General features: G+C 60.9%; 1 protein-coding gene across 1 annotated transcript in view; it reads left to right on the plus strand.

The window, feature by feature from the left end:
• The first annotated feature begins 283 nt into the window (after nucleotides 1-283).
• SDC3 (syndecan 3) overlaps nucleotides 284-16,123 on the plus strand; it is a 34,146-nt gene continuing 18,306 nt past the window's right edge. The window contains exon 1 of the mRNA XM_051858212.2: nucleotides 284-634. Coding sequence (XP_051714172.2) covers nucleotides 497-634 — 138 coding nt within the window. The 5' untranslated portion in view covers nucleotides 284-496. The remainder of the gene's footprint in view (nucleotides 635-16,123) is intronic.

Genomic DNA, 16,123 nt, shown 5'->3' on the forward strand with positions numbered 1-16,123 from the left:
AGGGCGGGGCTGTGACGCCACCCGTCCACCAGGACCTGAAAAAGAGCCATGCCCGCGGCCGGGGAGCCCAGGACACGCGTCCCGCGGGACCCCGTGCTCCGGGATGAGGCTCCGCGGGGCGGCCCGGCTCCCGGGCTCCGAGCGCCCACCCTGCGGCGGGGCGCGGGGCGCTGGGGGCCGGGCCGAGCCGGGGACCGCGGCCGCGGGGGGCGCTCGGGCCCGCCCCGCCCCGCGCCCCTCCTCCCGCTCCGCCCGCGCTGGGGGCGGCCCGGCGGCGGCGGCAGCGGCGGCGGCGGCGGCGGCGGCGCACGCTTCCTGCGGGCGCGGCCGCTGTGGGCGCGGAGCTGCGAGGCGGAGCCGGGCCGCCGAGCCGGAGCCGCGAGCCGAGCCGCGCGTCGCTCCAGCCGCCGGGCCGCGCCGCCGCCGAGCAGCCGCCCCGCGCCGCGCCTCGGGAACAAAGGCGCCGCCGCCCGCCGCCCGCGCCGCCGCCGCCGCCATGAAGCCGGGGCCGCCGCACCGTGCCGGGGCCGCCCACGGGGCAGGCGCCGGGGCCGGGGCCGCGGCCGGGCCCGGGGCCCGCGGGCTGCTCCTGCCCCCGCTGCTGCTGCTGCTGCTGGCGGGGCGCGCCGCGGGGGTGAGTGACGCGCGCCCCCCACCCCCCGCCCGGGACTCCCGCCCCCGCCTCCGCCGCTGCCCGCGACCCTCAGCCCCTGCCCCTGACCCCCGCCCCACCCGCACCCCCGTGCTCAGGATCCCCGCCTGTCCACGGGCTGCAGCCCCGGACCCTTCCCCCACTGCCAGCCCTCGCCCGTGACCCTTTCCCCGCTGCCTGCCCCCCACCCCCTCCCCCCGCTGACATCCTGGGGGAGGCTACCCCCCGCTGTCGGTCGCTCTTGGGGGGCTCCTCTCCTTTCCCTTTGGGACCCCAGGAGCAGAGCAAGGCTCTCCCCACGCCCCCCGGGGCTCTGTGAACGCCTCAGCGGGGCCGCATTGGGAGCCCTGCCCAACCTGAGAGGCAGGGGTGGTGGGCTGGGGTCGCTGTGCGTGGGTCCTGGGGGCTGGGTGTGTCTTGGGGCTGGAGTGGGCTGGGCTCTGCCTCGTGGGTGTGCCCAGACCGCGTCTGCTCAGGAGGTTTGGTGGCCTCCTTGTCTTGGGGGAGGGGGCACTGGGACTCCAGGTCCCCACCCGCAGGACACTGGCAGAGGGTCACTGGTGAAGGTGACCGGAGGGGGTGAGTGGGGCGACCCTGTGTGTGTGTCCACCCCTGAGTGGACGCCGGGGCTGTGGGGTGTGTCCTGCAAGCTGTGCCCACCCCCCACTGGTGCCGCCGTGCCCTCCTGCCTGTGAGGTCTGGTGAGGGTGACCCACTGGGCATGGCGTGGGCCAGTGACTGCTGTGTGTGCCTGCGGGGGTGGGGAAGGAGCTCTGTGGGGGGCATGTGCATGTGAGTGTGTGTGAGCGCTACATGGGTGTGCATGCAGGGGCGGGCGTGACCCTGGACAGGGGACCCAGACTCCTGAGGGGCCCAAGTGTGTTCAGACAGACGTGAGTGTGTGACAGGTGACCCCTGAGTGTCCCTTAGAGTGACCACAGCAGCCGTGGGGTTGAGCTGTGCTCCAGCTCCATCCCTGGAGCAGGAGGAAGGACCACACCCCCTTGGGAGGGACCCAGGTCGTCAGGGAATCCCGGGTGCGGGGAGCACGTGGCCAGGTTCTGGGCTGGGGCTCCATTCCCCCAGGCTGAAAAGGACCCAGGCCTCCCAGGCACCCCCCTCCACCTCTTTGTGGTCAGAAAAACAGGACAGCAGGGACCCCAAGGTCGCTTCCCCAACTGACAGGTCCCTGCCCAGCCTTTACCACCTGGGGGATGTCTGCTAGGGACAGGGGGAGTGCTGAGTGACCACCTGCATGAGGGGCCCGGTGACCTGGATGCCTCATGGCCCATGAGCAGGTGAGGGAAGAGGGAGGGGCCTATGCCCAGCCCAGCCCCGCCCAGCCGCCAGGGTCGCTTTCTCAGCTACGTTTACATCCTTAACATTAAAGACTGGAGTCCCACATAGTCCAGGATTCAAATCCTGGTCCTATGTTCCTGATGTGATCCTGGGCATGGCATCTCACATCTCTGAGCCTCAGTTTTGCCCTCTGCGAAATGGAGCTATTAGCACTGTCTCGGGAGAGTGCAGAGTAATGAGATCATGTGTCCACTGGTGTGAAAATGAGCGGCAGGACAAAAACGCTTTAGACCCAGGGCAAGTCCTGTCCCTCCCTGAACAACTGTTCCTTATTCATGGAAGGAAGGCTGGTGATTCACCCCAGGAGGTGGTAGAAGGAATTAAATGAGAGCATTCAAGGACCCGGTGCATAGTAGGGCCTCAGCAAGGCAAGGAGCCCGGGATGTGAGCATGAGGTGGGTGTGATGTGCTTCGGGCTCAATGCTGGGTAGCAGAGCAAGCAAACGCCCGAGGCCCCGAGGCTGGGGGTGTCCCTCTGCAGCCTCACATCTTCTCACGCCTCAGCTGAAGAGGAGGGACCTGGTCCCTCTTGTGCCTCCCGTGGCCAGGGAGGCAGAGGGTTAATGGGTGGGGCCTGGTTGCCAGAGATGCCACGCGACACGCAGAGAGTGCTGCCTGTAGCAGGAGGGACTGGGGTAGACCAAGATGGGCAGTGGCTGGGGCAGGGCAGGCAGGAAGGTGGTGTGGTGGTGGGAGGGTTCGCCCGCCCATGTGCCTGTGGAGGGCTGTGTGTGTGTGTGTGTGTGTGTGTGTCTGTATGTCTGTCTGTCTGTAGGACTTCCAGGCTGGGGATGGCAGGATGACAGTGAGTGTCAGGGTGTGTGTGCCTCCAGGCATCCCCTTGGCCAAGCCCTCGCTGCTGAGAGACCTGGTGAGGGCATGCCGAGGGGGCTCCCTTGCCTGCTGTGCCTGCCTAAGTCACCACTCGGAGACGCTTGCAGGGTGGGTGGGGATCCTGGCTTTTCATTCTTTCAAAAGTCCCGGCTGGAATGGATCACAGGTGTCTTGTTTGCATACTCCTGGTAGTGAGAATTCACTCCTCTGTGGCTGTGGGGTCCTGTAGAAGTGACTTAGCCTCTCTGTGCAAGGGAGTGGATGCGGATGAAAGGGGTTAACTTGGAAAGCCCTTAGCACAGTTCCCGGCACAAAGGCAGTGCTCCACACAGACTGATTTCTTGTTCTGTTACAAAGTTGCCATTCTGTGGTAGGGAATGGGGGGGGGTGGGGAGGGGAAGGTGGGCGGCCGCGGGGAGTCAGAACAGAGAATGAAAGGGGTTCCTTTGGAAACACCACTTTGGTGGCCTCAGCCTCCTGTGCCAGGGTGAAAAGTTGGGGAACCCTCGGCAGCTCTGGGAACTAGGGTGCGCCACCGTCCCTGCCAGCAGGGGTCTGCTGCCTGTTAGCTCCCACCACGAGGGGGTTCCCAGGACAGACACCTGCCGTGCGGTTTGGGGTTTCTCCCTTTGTCTCCAGCGCCTCTCCTGTGACCGGGGTGTTGGGCTGAGGAAGTGAGCTCCCCAGGTCCAGTGAGCTCTCAGGAGATGGGGGCCTTTTCAAGAGTGAGCCTGGAGGGAGTCAGAGCAGGCTTCCTGGAGGAGGAGGGTTTGAACCTAAGCTATGAAAGTGGTTGTCTTGTGAGAGTGAGCAAGCTGTAGCTTGCCCTCACTGTCGGCACTGTCTCGGCTTTCTGACCTGTCAGAGGGACGGGCCTCTGGCTTGCAGGATTGTTCATCCAGGGTGTATGTGTGACAGCGCCCTCGCCGAGGGGTTGGGTTTGAATGTGGAGTGGCCCAGTGCCTCCAGCTGGGAATTCCCAGCATTTCTGCTTGCTCTGTTGGGGCTTGGAGAAGATGGCTTGCTCCTCCCAGCTCATGGCTTGGGATCTGAGTCACCTGGGATGGGAGCTGAGGGCAAGACAGCCCTGGAGCAGGGAAGCCCTGGGCTCGGCTCTGGAAAAGTCTGGGGGGCAGTGGAATGCGTTAAAGCATTTTCCTGCATCCTGGGACCCCCACCCCAAGTGGCCTGGAGGAGAGGGGTGGTGTTTGTGAGAGGGGCTGCAGGAGGTGTCCTGGAAGCTGGAGCAGGGTGGCGCCAGCTCCATGTCCCTGTCCCCATTCTGTCCTGGCTGTGTGATCTCAGGCAGGTGCCTTTACCTCTCTGGGACCTCCCTCGCCAAGAGGGGGCTTTCCTGGCTGGTGCCTGCTCTTGCTCCTGGGATTCTCCTGTGGTCTTGGAGCTTGGGATGTGCTCATGTTGCAGAAGGGGGAAAGGCCTGCCCAGGACCCTTCTACCCCCTCCCAAGGCTCTGTCCTCTGCTCTGAGGCTCACTGGGGATGGACTGGGAGCGCTTTTTTTTTTTTTTTTTTTTTTGACAGGCAGAGTAGACAGAGAGAGACAGAGAGAAAGGTCTTCCTTTTCCGTTGGTTCACCCCCCTAATGGCCGCTGCGGCCGGTGCACCGCGCTGATCCGAAGCCAGGAGCCAGGTGCTTCTCCTGGTCTCCCATGAGGGTGCAGGGCCCAAGCACTTGGGCCATCCTCCACTGCATTCCTGGGCCACAGCGGAGAGCTGGACTGGAGGCACAACCAGGACGGAATCCGGCGCCCCGACAGGGACTAGAACCCGGTGTGCCAGTGCCGCAAGGCAGAGGATTAGCCCATTGAGCCATGCCGGCGTTGGCCCTGGGGGAGAGCTTTGGAACTGTGGAGGGCTGTGTGTGGCCAGTGCATAGGAGAGGGGCAAATGTTGGGACCTTGGGATGAGGGGTCTGCGTGGTCACCCTTCCCCCTGGTGTGGCCCCAGAGGCCCCCAGGGTTGGGCGCTTCCTCTCTGAAGAGGCCACCAGGCCTGTCTGTGGTCTCCAGTGGCCCTTAGAAAGCTACGTGGAGCCATATCCATGTCCATTCTGGCTTCTCCCTTGAACCTTCGCCCCTTTGCACCCAGGATTCCTTCTGGCCTAAAAGTGGCACTCCGGGAGGGGTGTGCCCTGGTAGGGCCCCTAGCAGGGAGTGGTGTCAAGTGCTTTCCCGATAGACCAGAGCTTCCTGGGGCAGCCTCTGTGGCTGCCTTGTTTCTTGCTGAATTCCCCAGGGATCACTGTGTACTTGTCCCAGAACTGATGGCTCACATGAATGAACGAATGTATGAATGGGGGAATGTGTGACAGAAGGAAGCTGGGGCTCTGGGTCCTATCTTGCTGAGGTGGCCTGGGAAGTGGTGAGGCTGGCAGAGTGCTCTAGAGCCCAAGGTGTGTGCCGATGGCCAGGGAGGCACTGGGGGCTTCTCAGGGCGGGCCTGCGGTCTGAGCCGCCTAGGCGCTGTCCCACCACATCTGGGAGGGACGCAGCGGCTGTGGCTCCTGGCTGGGGCCCAGCTGCAGGAGCCCTGTGATTTGGTGTCTGGGGGGCAGGGTGGCCAGAGCCAGGAGCTGCCTGAGGCCCAGCTGCTTGCTCCCACCATGCCCCCAGCCCCTGTCTCAGCAGGGAACAGGGTTTGGCCTGGTCCTGGGACCACCTGGCTCGTTACAGGCCTCAGTCCCCCATAATGCTCCCTCCCATCCTGGGAACATCGCGCTGGCTCCCTGAAAGTATTTGTTGACTGACACCCTCTCCCCACCCCCACCCCCCATCATTTGCCTTGGCTCTCAGCCTCCCAAGATTCCAGGAGCCTGGGTAGCCCTCACTTCCGGCCCCCCTCCCTCCAGAGCAAGCCCTGGCCAGAGGGGCAGCCTTTCCCCTCCCCCACTGACCAGGCCCAGTCTCAGTGCCAAACAGGAAGCTGTGATCACAGAGGAGTCTGGGCTGCCTGGGCCCAGGGCCCAGCTCTGGGATGGGGTGGGAGTGGCCCTCACAAATGGCTGGGCTCCTTTCCTACCTGACTGCTCACGTGGAGCGCAGGGAAGGCCTGGGCCTGCCATTTCTGCCAGTCTCCATTATACCAGCCGGTCAAGGGTGCCTTCTTCCCACCCCTAGGACCCCACCTGGCCTTGATGTTGTGTCTATTTTGGGGTCTGCAAGCTTGAAGCTGTAGAAGGAGCAGGAATCCTGGAGCCAACTAGTCCTGGGCTGAGATCCTGGCTCTGCCAGTTTCTTGCTGTGTGACATTGGCAAGTGCACTTAACCTCTCTGAGCATCAATCTCTGTAACAGGAGGCCTCAGGGTTGTTCGGGAAAGAATCACATGAAGTAATGGAATAAATGAAGCAGTGAAATAACCAAGGAGTGGGCTCTGACGCAAGCGCTGGTTCTGCCATTGAGTCCTTTGGCTTTTGTTCTTTGCCTGTTCCTCTCCTAGTCTGACTGTGCAGTCACTTTTGTGGGTGGGGGTGTGGCTTTCCCTTGGAGAGTGTGGGACCCCAGTTTGAATGATCCTGAGCGACCCTGGGGGTGGGGAACTCCCTGAGGGGGTGCTTCCTGGGGTCTCATGGTGCTGAGCTCGTGGGGGGGATTTGGCGCAGCCTCCGATCCAGTCTGGGGACAGCAGGGCGGACCGTGCAGGCTCTTGCTGCCCTGGAGCTGCAGCCTAAGCCCAGGACATGGTAACGCTGGGTGCTGTTCACTTTCCTCCTGGCTGGGGAGCACCTTGGCCCTGGGCTGAAGGAGGTGGCAGCCGATGTTTCTGCAGGATCTTGGGGTGAGCAGGTCCCACAGCCTGCCTCCTACAGGCCATGGCTGGAGATGGCCGGGGCCCTGCCCGAGGATGGGGGCTGGTTCTCCACCCTTCGATGGTCCCCTTGCATCTGCTGACCCAGAGGTTGGTGGCCGCCTCCTTGCTGAGAAGACAGCACAGAGACGTTAACCCACCTGTCAGAGCTCACACAGCCAGGAACTGGTGGAGCCCTGAGTCCAGGTGTCCCCTTGTCAAGATGTCCCCTTCTCGGCTGTGAGTTCCTGGGATGGGGAGGGGCTGGGCGTGCCCTGGCTTGGGTCTTCTTCCTGATTCTGGAGGGGCCCCAGGCTGTTAGGCTGCAGGTCCTGGGTCACTTCCCCCTGAGGTCAGCCTTGGCCTCAGCTTCCCCCAGAGCTTCCTGCACCCCCTGCCCTGCCCGCTGACCCCCCCATCCATTCTGTTCCCCCATCACTGCCGCCAGCCCAGACTTTAATGAGGGTAATTTAGAATCAATCACCAGCCGGAGCTGGAAACCTAATTGCAGCAAACTGATTGCCAATCCCATTGCCAGCACCAGGAGGCTGTGGGCCGCTCATTAGACCTGTGCCCCACCCTGGCAGCAGCTTGGGGGGCCCTACAGGGGCCATGGAGATTAAGTAGGGAGAGCTCCTGGAGAGCTGGGGGGAAGGGTGGCGGAACCTACACAGTTCCCCTCTCCAGAGTGCACAGCGAGGTGGGTGCCTGGGGTAGTCCTCATCCCCCCACTGCCCTCCTCAGGGCCAGCCCATCCCTGGGGGTGGGGGGTTTGCAGCCAGCTCCCCCCGGGGTCCTGCCCTCAAGGGGCTCCTGTGTGAGGCAGACCCAGGCACAGGTGACAGCAAGGGCAGTGCCAGTGGCCAGTGCCTGCTGGCCATGCCCCACGGGGGCCCTGTGAGGCTGCAGGTGTTACCCCACTTTACCGATGGGGACACAGAGGCTGCCGAGGTCAGGCTGTGGGCAGGTCTCTGACCTTGGAGCCCGTGCCTGCTGACGGGCCTGGAGGGGTCGGGACAAGGCCTGTCTACTGAGTGTCTGCTGTGCCGGCCTCTGTGCTGGGGGCTGTCTGTGGTCAGTTGTATCCCGTGGGTCTCCCACACCTTGCTGGGGGGAGATGTGTCTGTGGTGGGCATGTCCTGGCTATGTCAGGTTTCAGGACAGCCCTGCCTCCCCCTCCTGGGCAGGTTCCAATCCCAGCTCTGCCATTGGCAGTAGAATGAATTCGGGCAAACCACCTCTTCCGTCAAGCAGGGCCAGTGATTCTGGGAGAGGCACTGGGGAGGTAGCTTCTAGCTGGCAACTAGGTAAAAGGAATCTACTGCTGGCTGGTTGTTTTTGTTTTAATTACACTTTCTCCAAGATTGTCACATCTCAGAGATGAAGCTGCCACCAGCTGGTCACATGAGAATGGACAAGCTTTTCTCTCCCTGGGCCTCTACTTTCACATCTGTGAAATGGGGAGTTTGGATGGGCTGGCCCAGGTGCCCTTCCAGTCTGTACGTTTGGGGAACTGTCAGAACTGAGGCCAGAAAGGGCAGGGCCTGACCTGGGGTGGGGCGCTGGGGGGAGAGGGTGTGAAGCCGGCTTCCTCCACGGGGCCCACCTGTGGTTCCTCTCGAGCCAGGGTGAGGGGGGTCCTTCTCCTTGTCCCACGTGTGGGGCTCTACTCCTCTCCCCAACCCCACCACAGTCAGGCCAGGCCAGGCCAGGCCGGCTGCAGGCTGGGGGTGAGCCCAGCTTTCTGGGTAAAGGAGGAGCACAGGACAGGGGCTCTGCTTCCTGGGTCTTAACGCTGCTGACCTGCCAGTCACGGACGCTCCCTCTGTGTTTAGCCCATGCCCAGCACTAGGAGCCCTGTGAGGCTTCAGTGTGGCCTCTGACCTCAGGATGCTTGCGGCCAGGTAAGGGAGCTGCCACAGGAGAAGGGCCAAGTGTGTGGTTTGGGCTCTGGAGACTCAGGCAGGGCTCCATGGAGGAGGCATTCTTTCAACTAGGCATTGAAGGATGAAGGCACGTTGATTGGCTGAGGGACCAGAGTAACCTAAGGCTCAGAGCGGGAAGGGAACTGATACCCTAGGAGATTAGAATGCCATTAAAAGCAGCAGTTTCCAGCCAGAGGAAGGGCACTGGCTGGATGTGGAGAGGGGAGCACACTTCCTGTGGGGTGCAGGGTGCCACCCTAGGGTGCTGCTGTTTTATGCATTCAGCAGGCACTGGGCACTGCCTGGCCTTTGTGCCTTGGGCTGTCCTGAGGCTGAACAGTTGTAAAACCTAGGCGTGGGAGACCGCAGTGGACTTGGGGTGAACTTTGAGTTCTGTCCTGTGGGTTGGTTTGCAAAATGGGTGCAGTCTTGCCTCCCTGAGGGGTTGAAGTAAGATGCAGCCAGAAGTGGATGGGACAATTACGAACATTGAATTATGCCCAGGGATGCCTGCCACACACAAGACTTTGCTCAATATACAAAACTCACTCCATCCTCAACCATCTAAGGAGGGAGCTGTCATTATCTCAGTGTTATGGAAGAGGAAATCAAGGCACAGAGAAGTTAAGTAGCTCATCCAAGTTCACAGTGCGGGTAGGTGGCATGGTTGAAACTTGGACCCCAGCAGTGTGGTCCCAGAGTCTGAGCTAGTGCATCAGCCCTACTCTGTGCTGACATGTGCATTGCAAACTCAAGTGTATGACCCGAGAAGATGAACTTGAAGCCGGTCTAGTCTGGCTAAGTACCTAAATCTTGCGCCAGCTTTCACCTGTGTCTGTTCTGTACCATGGGTTTTCTGTCTGTGTCGGGACAGGAACTGAGGCTCCTGACTCTGGGTAGAACACCAGCCCCTCAATCAGGTTTCTTCTCTTTACCTGTCTCTGTTCCACATTGAATGCAGGCCCAGCTCCTACCTCTCCCTTCCAGGAAGTCTCCATGGATGCCCTTATGCCGAATACTCTAAGCCAAATCCATCAGTGCGTTCAGGGTGCTTCCTAGCCATATCCCTTTGCCCTGTACTCCCCACGCTGCTGCCACCCAAGACCCCTGGCTGTTCCCTGAGCACAGAGCACACCACTGTCTCTTTTTCATGCCTGCCATGTGCTGTTCCCTCTCCGTGGACTGTTCTTTCTCCAGGGAACTCCTACTCATCTGCCAGAGCCCAGCACTGATGTCCCCTCCTCCCAGCTCCCAAACATGCAGAGCCCCTCCTCAGCACCCTCTGTCCCGCCTTCCTCTTCCAGCTTCCCTGGCTCTGCTCCTCTTCTACTTGGTGGGTTTCTCTGCCAAGCCCCAGGTCTGTTAAATGGCTTCCCAGTGTCTGCTTCCCCGCAGGGTTACATGGTTAGCTCCTTGGAGCCCTCACTTGGATACATTGTTGCAGCTGCTAATCCCCCATTACATCATCTCCCTCCCCACACTCTCACACATGGTACTTTGTTTCATTTCCCCAAATTCTGACTTTGCTACATTGCTGCTTTCCCTTGCTTTCACACATCCTGGATCTGTTTTATTTCTAGTTCTCCCTTGTTGTCACACCATGTCCTTTCTCCCCAGCCCCCTGCTCATGTGACCACCAAGCTTGGGAGAAGAGGGCGTGGAGTGTGACAGCAGGGAGCAGTGGGCAGGAGGGGATGCAGCCTTCCAGCCTCAGTATGTGAGGAGGTGGGGGCGGGGAAAGGTGGCCTTGGCCCTTTGGGACTGTTTCTGGAGGCTGGACCTGCTGTGGGCTTTGGAGGCTGCCCCTTGGTTATGGAGAGATGGTACCTCTCCCTCTCCTCTGCCTCCTGCCCACCTTTTCCTCAGCCTCCCTCCCCCTCCATCTCTCTCCCCCTCCCCCTCCCCTCCCCCTTTCTCCTCTGCTCTGATCTACCCTCCCTTCCCCAGGTCTCTTGCTCACTCTCTTCCCCCCAGCTGCACTCCTTGAGGCAGGGACTGAGAATTCCCCTGGGTGACCGAGAGGCAGTTAGGGCCAGAACCAGAGGAACACTGTAGTGCCTCAGCCCCTGAGCCTAGAACTCACAGTTCCCTTGCCTGCCCTCCGGAAGCAAAGCTGCGAGGGCGAAAGGAGACATCCCTGGCCTTGCTGTTCAGAAGAGGGGCTTGAGCCCAGAGACGGAGTGGCTGTGCAGGGGCACACAGCAGGGAGGGCGGAATGGCTGCCCAGAGCCCTGACCCCTGTATGAGCTCTGGGCACTGGGCCCAGGCCGGCTGATCCCTGTGTTCTTGTGCAGCAGGGAGTGGGCTCTTGGGGACACTCAGGCCTAGCAGGGGCCCCAGGGACAGTCCTCTGAGCCCAGCAGAGTCCTTTTTTCCATGTGGAGCCACAGCCATGCCTCTGTTCAGGCTTTGTGTGCGCATGCGCCTGTGTACTGGGCTGTTGCAGTATGTGCTGCTGTGTGGGGGCCCTGGGGTCTGTAGAAAGGGCGCTGGTGGCCTGCACCCAGCATCAGGAACACCCCGTGGGCTGGCGCTCCTTCCCCCTTGTCACTGCCCAGGGCTGGCCCCCAGTGCTGGGTGGCTGTGGGTGTTAGTGGCTCCCAGGAGGGTGCTGGAGGAAGTTGGGAGACAGCCTCCCTACCCCACAAAGGTCAGTGCACGCCTAGAGATGTGCACACACACAAAGGGACAGGGGCGCACTCAGCCATGTGCACAGGCGCCACTCTCAGTGGCCTCATTGTGTGTGCTCAGAACAGGCGTCTGAGACTGTCCCAGACAAACCCAGGTGTACATGCGTGGGGGTCCCTAGGCACACGCCAGAGATGCCCCGGATGGGCCTGTCCATGTGCCTCTTCACACCCATATATGCACATGTGCGCACACGTTGCTAGGGCTCTGAGCTACCAGGAGTATCAGTCCTTAATCCCAGCACTTAATCCCACGGTCTAGGGAGCCCAGGCCAGGGGGGCAGCTGGTCATCTGGCCTCCTTAGGGTGATTAAGGCAAGGACGAGGGGGTGTGGCGGGACTCGGAGCCTTGTCTCCTGCCTGACCTCCAGGGATAGCCCCTCACCTCTCAAGTGAAACCCTCCTTGGAAGTTTCAGAGGCTCCATTCTGTGTCACTTAGCACATGCTGGGTGCAGACGTGCAGGGGAGTGGAGGGGCATGGCTGTGTGTCCCTGAGGAGAGGGCTGGGGTGAGAGAGGCCAGGAGCGGGGAGTCCCCTCTCCTAATGGCTCACTGATGTGCGCCTGAGTCAGGACAGAAGCCGCGCAGTTTCTGCTCTCCCGGACTTGCATCTCGTGGGGCCTTTCTGGTGAAGAAGGAAAGTGAGGCCCAGCCCGGAGATGCTGAGCTGGGGACTCTGAGCAGGAGGAGGAGGGTGGCCGGGGAGAAGGGCACGATGGGGGGCTTCGGTGGAGGGAGAGGCCTGAGCTGTCCATTGACTGAGGCAGCTCCCGGCGCACTTGGTGGCCAGGACAATGCGGTGCTGTGGCTCTTCCCAGGTGGGGTGGGGGTGGGAGATGGAAAGGGCTGTGGTGCTCAAGGCAGTCCCCTGGAGCTGCTGGCCGTGGTCGGTGGAACGTGGCACTGCGGCCTCTGTTGGCACAGAGGTGGCAGTCACCCCTGTCTCTGTCCAGGGATTTGGGAAACAGGACAGCGGCCCCCATCGCAGCCCTTTCCTGATGTCCAAGTTCGAGCCAGACTGTTTCAGCCCAGGTCCTTCTCTTCTAAGCACCGTTCTCTGCTGGGCTGTGGTTCCTGAGATGGACTGTCTGGGACTCATTTGCCCCCCATGAATCCACATGAATCCATTTGTTTGCTTGGGGGCTGGGGTGGTGGCAGTCAGGCCCCCAGGCTGCTCTTGCCCTGGTGGCTCCCTCCACAAGCTGGGGTGTTGGGGCTCTGACCCTTCCTGGGGAGGGTTCCGGAGGAGACTCCTGGTTGGAGGGACAGCTCAGCTGAGAGCCAGAGGGCTTTGGGCTCGGGGAAGCCATGGCCAAGTGCTGGGTAAGGAGTCACGGGCAGGCCTTGCCTCTGGAATGCAGGGCAAGTGGGACCCAAGGCACTTGGGGTCCCTGAAGCTGGCAGGCCTCTGGATGAGCCAGGGCCCCAGTGGTTAAGCGTGAGTCTGTCTGCCCCTGCCCCCCATGCTATTGAGAACAGCAAGGAGGACAGACAGTTCAGCCGGGGCTTTGGCTGTGGGCCCAGGAGGGCTGGCAGTACCCACAGGATGTCCTGGGCCCTCCAGTGGCAGGTGGGGGTGTTGGGAAAGGAGTGGGGTGGTGGAGTTTTCTCTGACTCTCCCACCTGAGCGGTGGGGAACCCTCAGTCTCTCCCTCCCTGACCAGCAGTGTGAGCTGTGAGCTCTGAGAGGCGGGGAAGGAGGAGCTTGCTGAAGTGTTGGTGCTGGAGGCAGGGGACTAAGGGGGTTCAGGTTTCGTACCTGAGCCCAGCCCAGTGAGGGTGCCCATGAGGGGAGGGGCATGCTGTGCACCTGCCAGACAAAGGCTAGCAGCTCAGGCCCAGCCCCAGCCCCAGCCCCAGCCCTCGGGACAGAAGGCCTCCGTGCGGAGACTATTGAGAGAGGAAACCAGCCAGGGGCTTGGCGGCTGCCAGCTGTCCTGGGTGGAGGCCAGTGCCTGGGAACCAATGGAGGTGGGACAGGGCAGTGAGGGGCGGGTCCTGGACAGCGCAGGGTTGTCTGTCCTCCATGCTGCTCTAGATAGCACCCTGGGGCAGGGGACAGACGGACTTAAATTCAACCACTGGGACCCTGGCATGCTTCTGTCCCCTTCTCTGCCAGGGGTGTATGCTCATGCCTCTTCCTGAGGGCAACCCCGGGCCACCCGTGTGGACTGAGGGCCGTAGTGGCAGAGGGGGGCATCCCAGAACCACCGAGGGCTGTGGCCTGGGGTGGGGGTGGTGGCCAGCGGGAGTGTGGAGCTGCCTCTCTCTCCATCAGCCTCACCTGACAAAGTGGCCTTTGATGAGCATGGAAGAGGCAGTTGATGACAGTTGAGGAGCCGGGCCTCTCCTGTGTGTGGTCCACAGAGTAAATGTTTGCTTGGGGGTGGGGGAGGCTATGGAGGCTTCCCCTGGGGCTTGGTTGTGGGGGGCAGCTGGAAGGGGCAAGGAGGTACGGAGGGATAAGGCAAGGCTGTTGTCAGGATAAGGAGCACTGGGCATCTCTGGAGGGTCTTTTTTTTTTTCCTTGACAAGCAGAGTGGACAGTGAGAGAGAGAGAAAGGTCTTCCTTTTCCATTGGTTCACTCCCCAGTGGCCACTGCGGCCAGCGCACCGCGCTGATCCGAAGGCAGGAGCCAGGTGCTTCTGCTGGTCTCCCATGGGGTGCAGGGCCCAAGCACTTGGGCCATCCTCCACTGCACTCCCGGGCCACAGCAGAGAGCTGGCCTGGAAGAGGAGCAACCGGGACAGAATCCGGCATCCCAACCGGGACTAGAACCCAGGGTGCCGGTGCCGCAGGTGGAGGATTAGCCTAGCGAGCCACGGCGCTGGCCTCTAGAGTATCTAATCTGACTCTGGGCAAGGCGCTTACCTTCCCTGAGCCTCAGTCGCACACTCGCTTTTGTTTGCTCGTACATATGATTCACCGGTCTAAAGTGTATACAGTAGTCCCTACTTATCTGTAGCTTCCCTTTCCGCACTTCCAGTTACCCAAGGTCAACTGTGGTCTGGAAATATTACATGGAAAATTCCAGAAATAAACAATCCGTAGGTTTTAAATTGTTTGCTGTTCTGCACAGCGTGATGAAACCTTGTGCTGTCCCACTCTGTCCTGCCCAGCCCGTGGGCCTGGCCATTCCTTGGCCCTGCGTCTCCAGGCTGGGTCCACGTCCTGTGACCTAGTGCCTGTTGTGGTGGTGCAGTGCTTGTGTTGGGGCAGTGCTTGTTTTACCTGGTGATGGCTCCAGAGTCTGGGAGTGGTGACGTTCAGGAGAGCCGGCCATGCGTCATGGAAGGGCAGAGTCACCGTGGAGCTGGGTGGCAGTGCCCCGGGGCTTTAGCAGTAAACACACAGGAGGACACAGGTGCATCCACCGGGTCTTGGACTGCGTCCCCTGCAGGTGAGAAGGCAGGGCTGTGGCTCAGCGCATTCTACTATATTTATAGAGCTGTGCAACCGCCACCAATTTTAGAACCCTTTTTTTTAGTGCTCTGAAAAGAGGCTCTTCAGCAGTGGCTGCCTGTTTCTTTCTAACCTCCTGGTCCTAGATCGTCAGGAATATGCTTTCTTTGTCTGTCGGGATTTGTCTGCCCTCGACATCAGCTGCAAGTGGAGTCACGTGCCTGGCGGTCTTCCGTGACCGATTTCTCCCACCTGGCGTAATGCTGTCCCCGTTCATCCCCTCCTCAGCCTGTGGTGTGACGTCACTGCTCTTTTGCTGTTGACACTGCGTCGTGGGGATGGAACACGTTCTATGTGTCTGTGCATCAGATGATGGACATTTGAGCAGTTTCAACTTTTTGGCCGTTCTGAGCACTGCTGCTGGAGTTTTTTTATTATTTTAATGTGAACATATGTTTCTATTTTTCTTGGATACATAGCCTAGGAGTAGAGTTGCTGAGTCCTTTGATAACTGTGTTTAACATTTGGACAACTACAGCTCCCCCGATGCTGGATGATGGCTCTGCGTTCACATCCTCACGGGCGCTTGCTGCTGTGACACTTCTTGGTCACATCCGTCCTTTCGTGCACTCATTGCTCACCCCATGTTTATAGAAAGAACAGGGCCGGGTGCGGGCTGCAAAGCTGGGGAGGGAATTTCTCCCTTGAGGAGTTGCTGAGAAGACACAATGACACAATAGCTTTAACAACCCCCTAGGGCCCATAGTAGGTGTTCAGTGACAGGAATGGAAGATTATTGAGAGAAGAGCACCTGCTGACCCCCTGCTGGTGTGGGCACTGCGCAGTCCTCACTGCCCTCTGGGCTCTGTCATTGTCCCGTGTGCAGATGGCAGAACTGAGGCCCAGGCCTGGCAGCTTGCCCCAGCCACCAGAGGGGAGAAGTTGGGCTCTAGATACACAGCCTGGCTTGCATCATCTCATTCCAGCTTCCCAACCTTTGAGGTCAGTGCTGATACCATGCCCACTTAGTGGGAGAAGAAATTGAGGCTCAGAGAGGCAGACTGACCTTCCCAGAGGCACACAGCTGCTGAAGGCCTGTGCTGGGATGGGGACCCAGGAGTCCAGCAGCTGAGTCCCTGCCCATTGCAGGCGCCTGCCTGTCTCCCAGGCCTCAAGGGGTGAGGGTGAGGATGGGGATGTCAGTCTGCCCCTCCCTTCCTCAGTCCCCTCTGTGTCCCACACAGACCTTCATCTGGGCTTGAAGGCAAAGTTGGGAGTGATCTGGCCCTAGATGGACCTCTGGTGGGCTCTGCACACCCTGCCCCCAGTCTTTCTGTGCCTCAGTTTCCCCACCTGGGTGCTGGTAGGGGCACCTCCTCAGGCCCCTGTGGCTCAGACCACATGGCTGCGTCTGTCCCTGGAAGTGGAGCTGCCCAGCAGCCGGTGGGATGGTCCTG

The sequence above is a fragment of the Oryctolagus cuniculus genome, chromosome 7, assembly GCF_964237555.1.
Source record: "Oryctolagus cuniculus chromosome 7, mOryCun1.1, whole genome shotgun sequence".
Lineage (NCBI taxonomy): Eukaryota > Metazoa > Chordata > Mammalia > Lagomorpha > Leporidae > Oryctolagus > Oryctolagus cuniculus.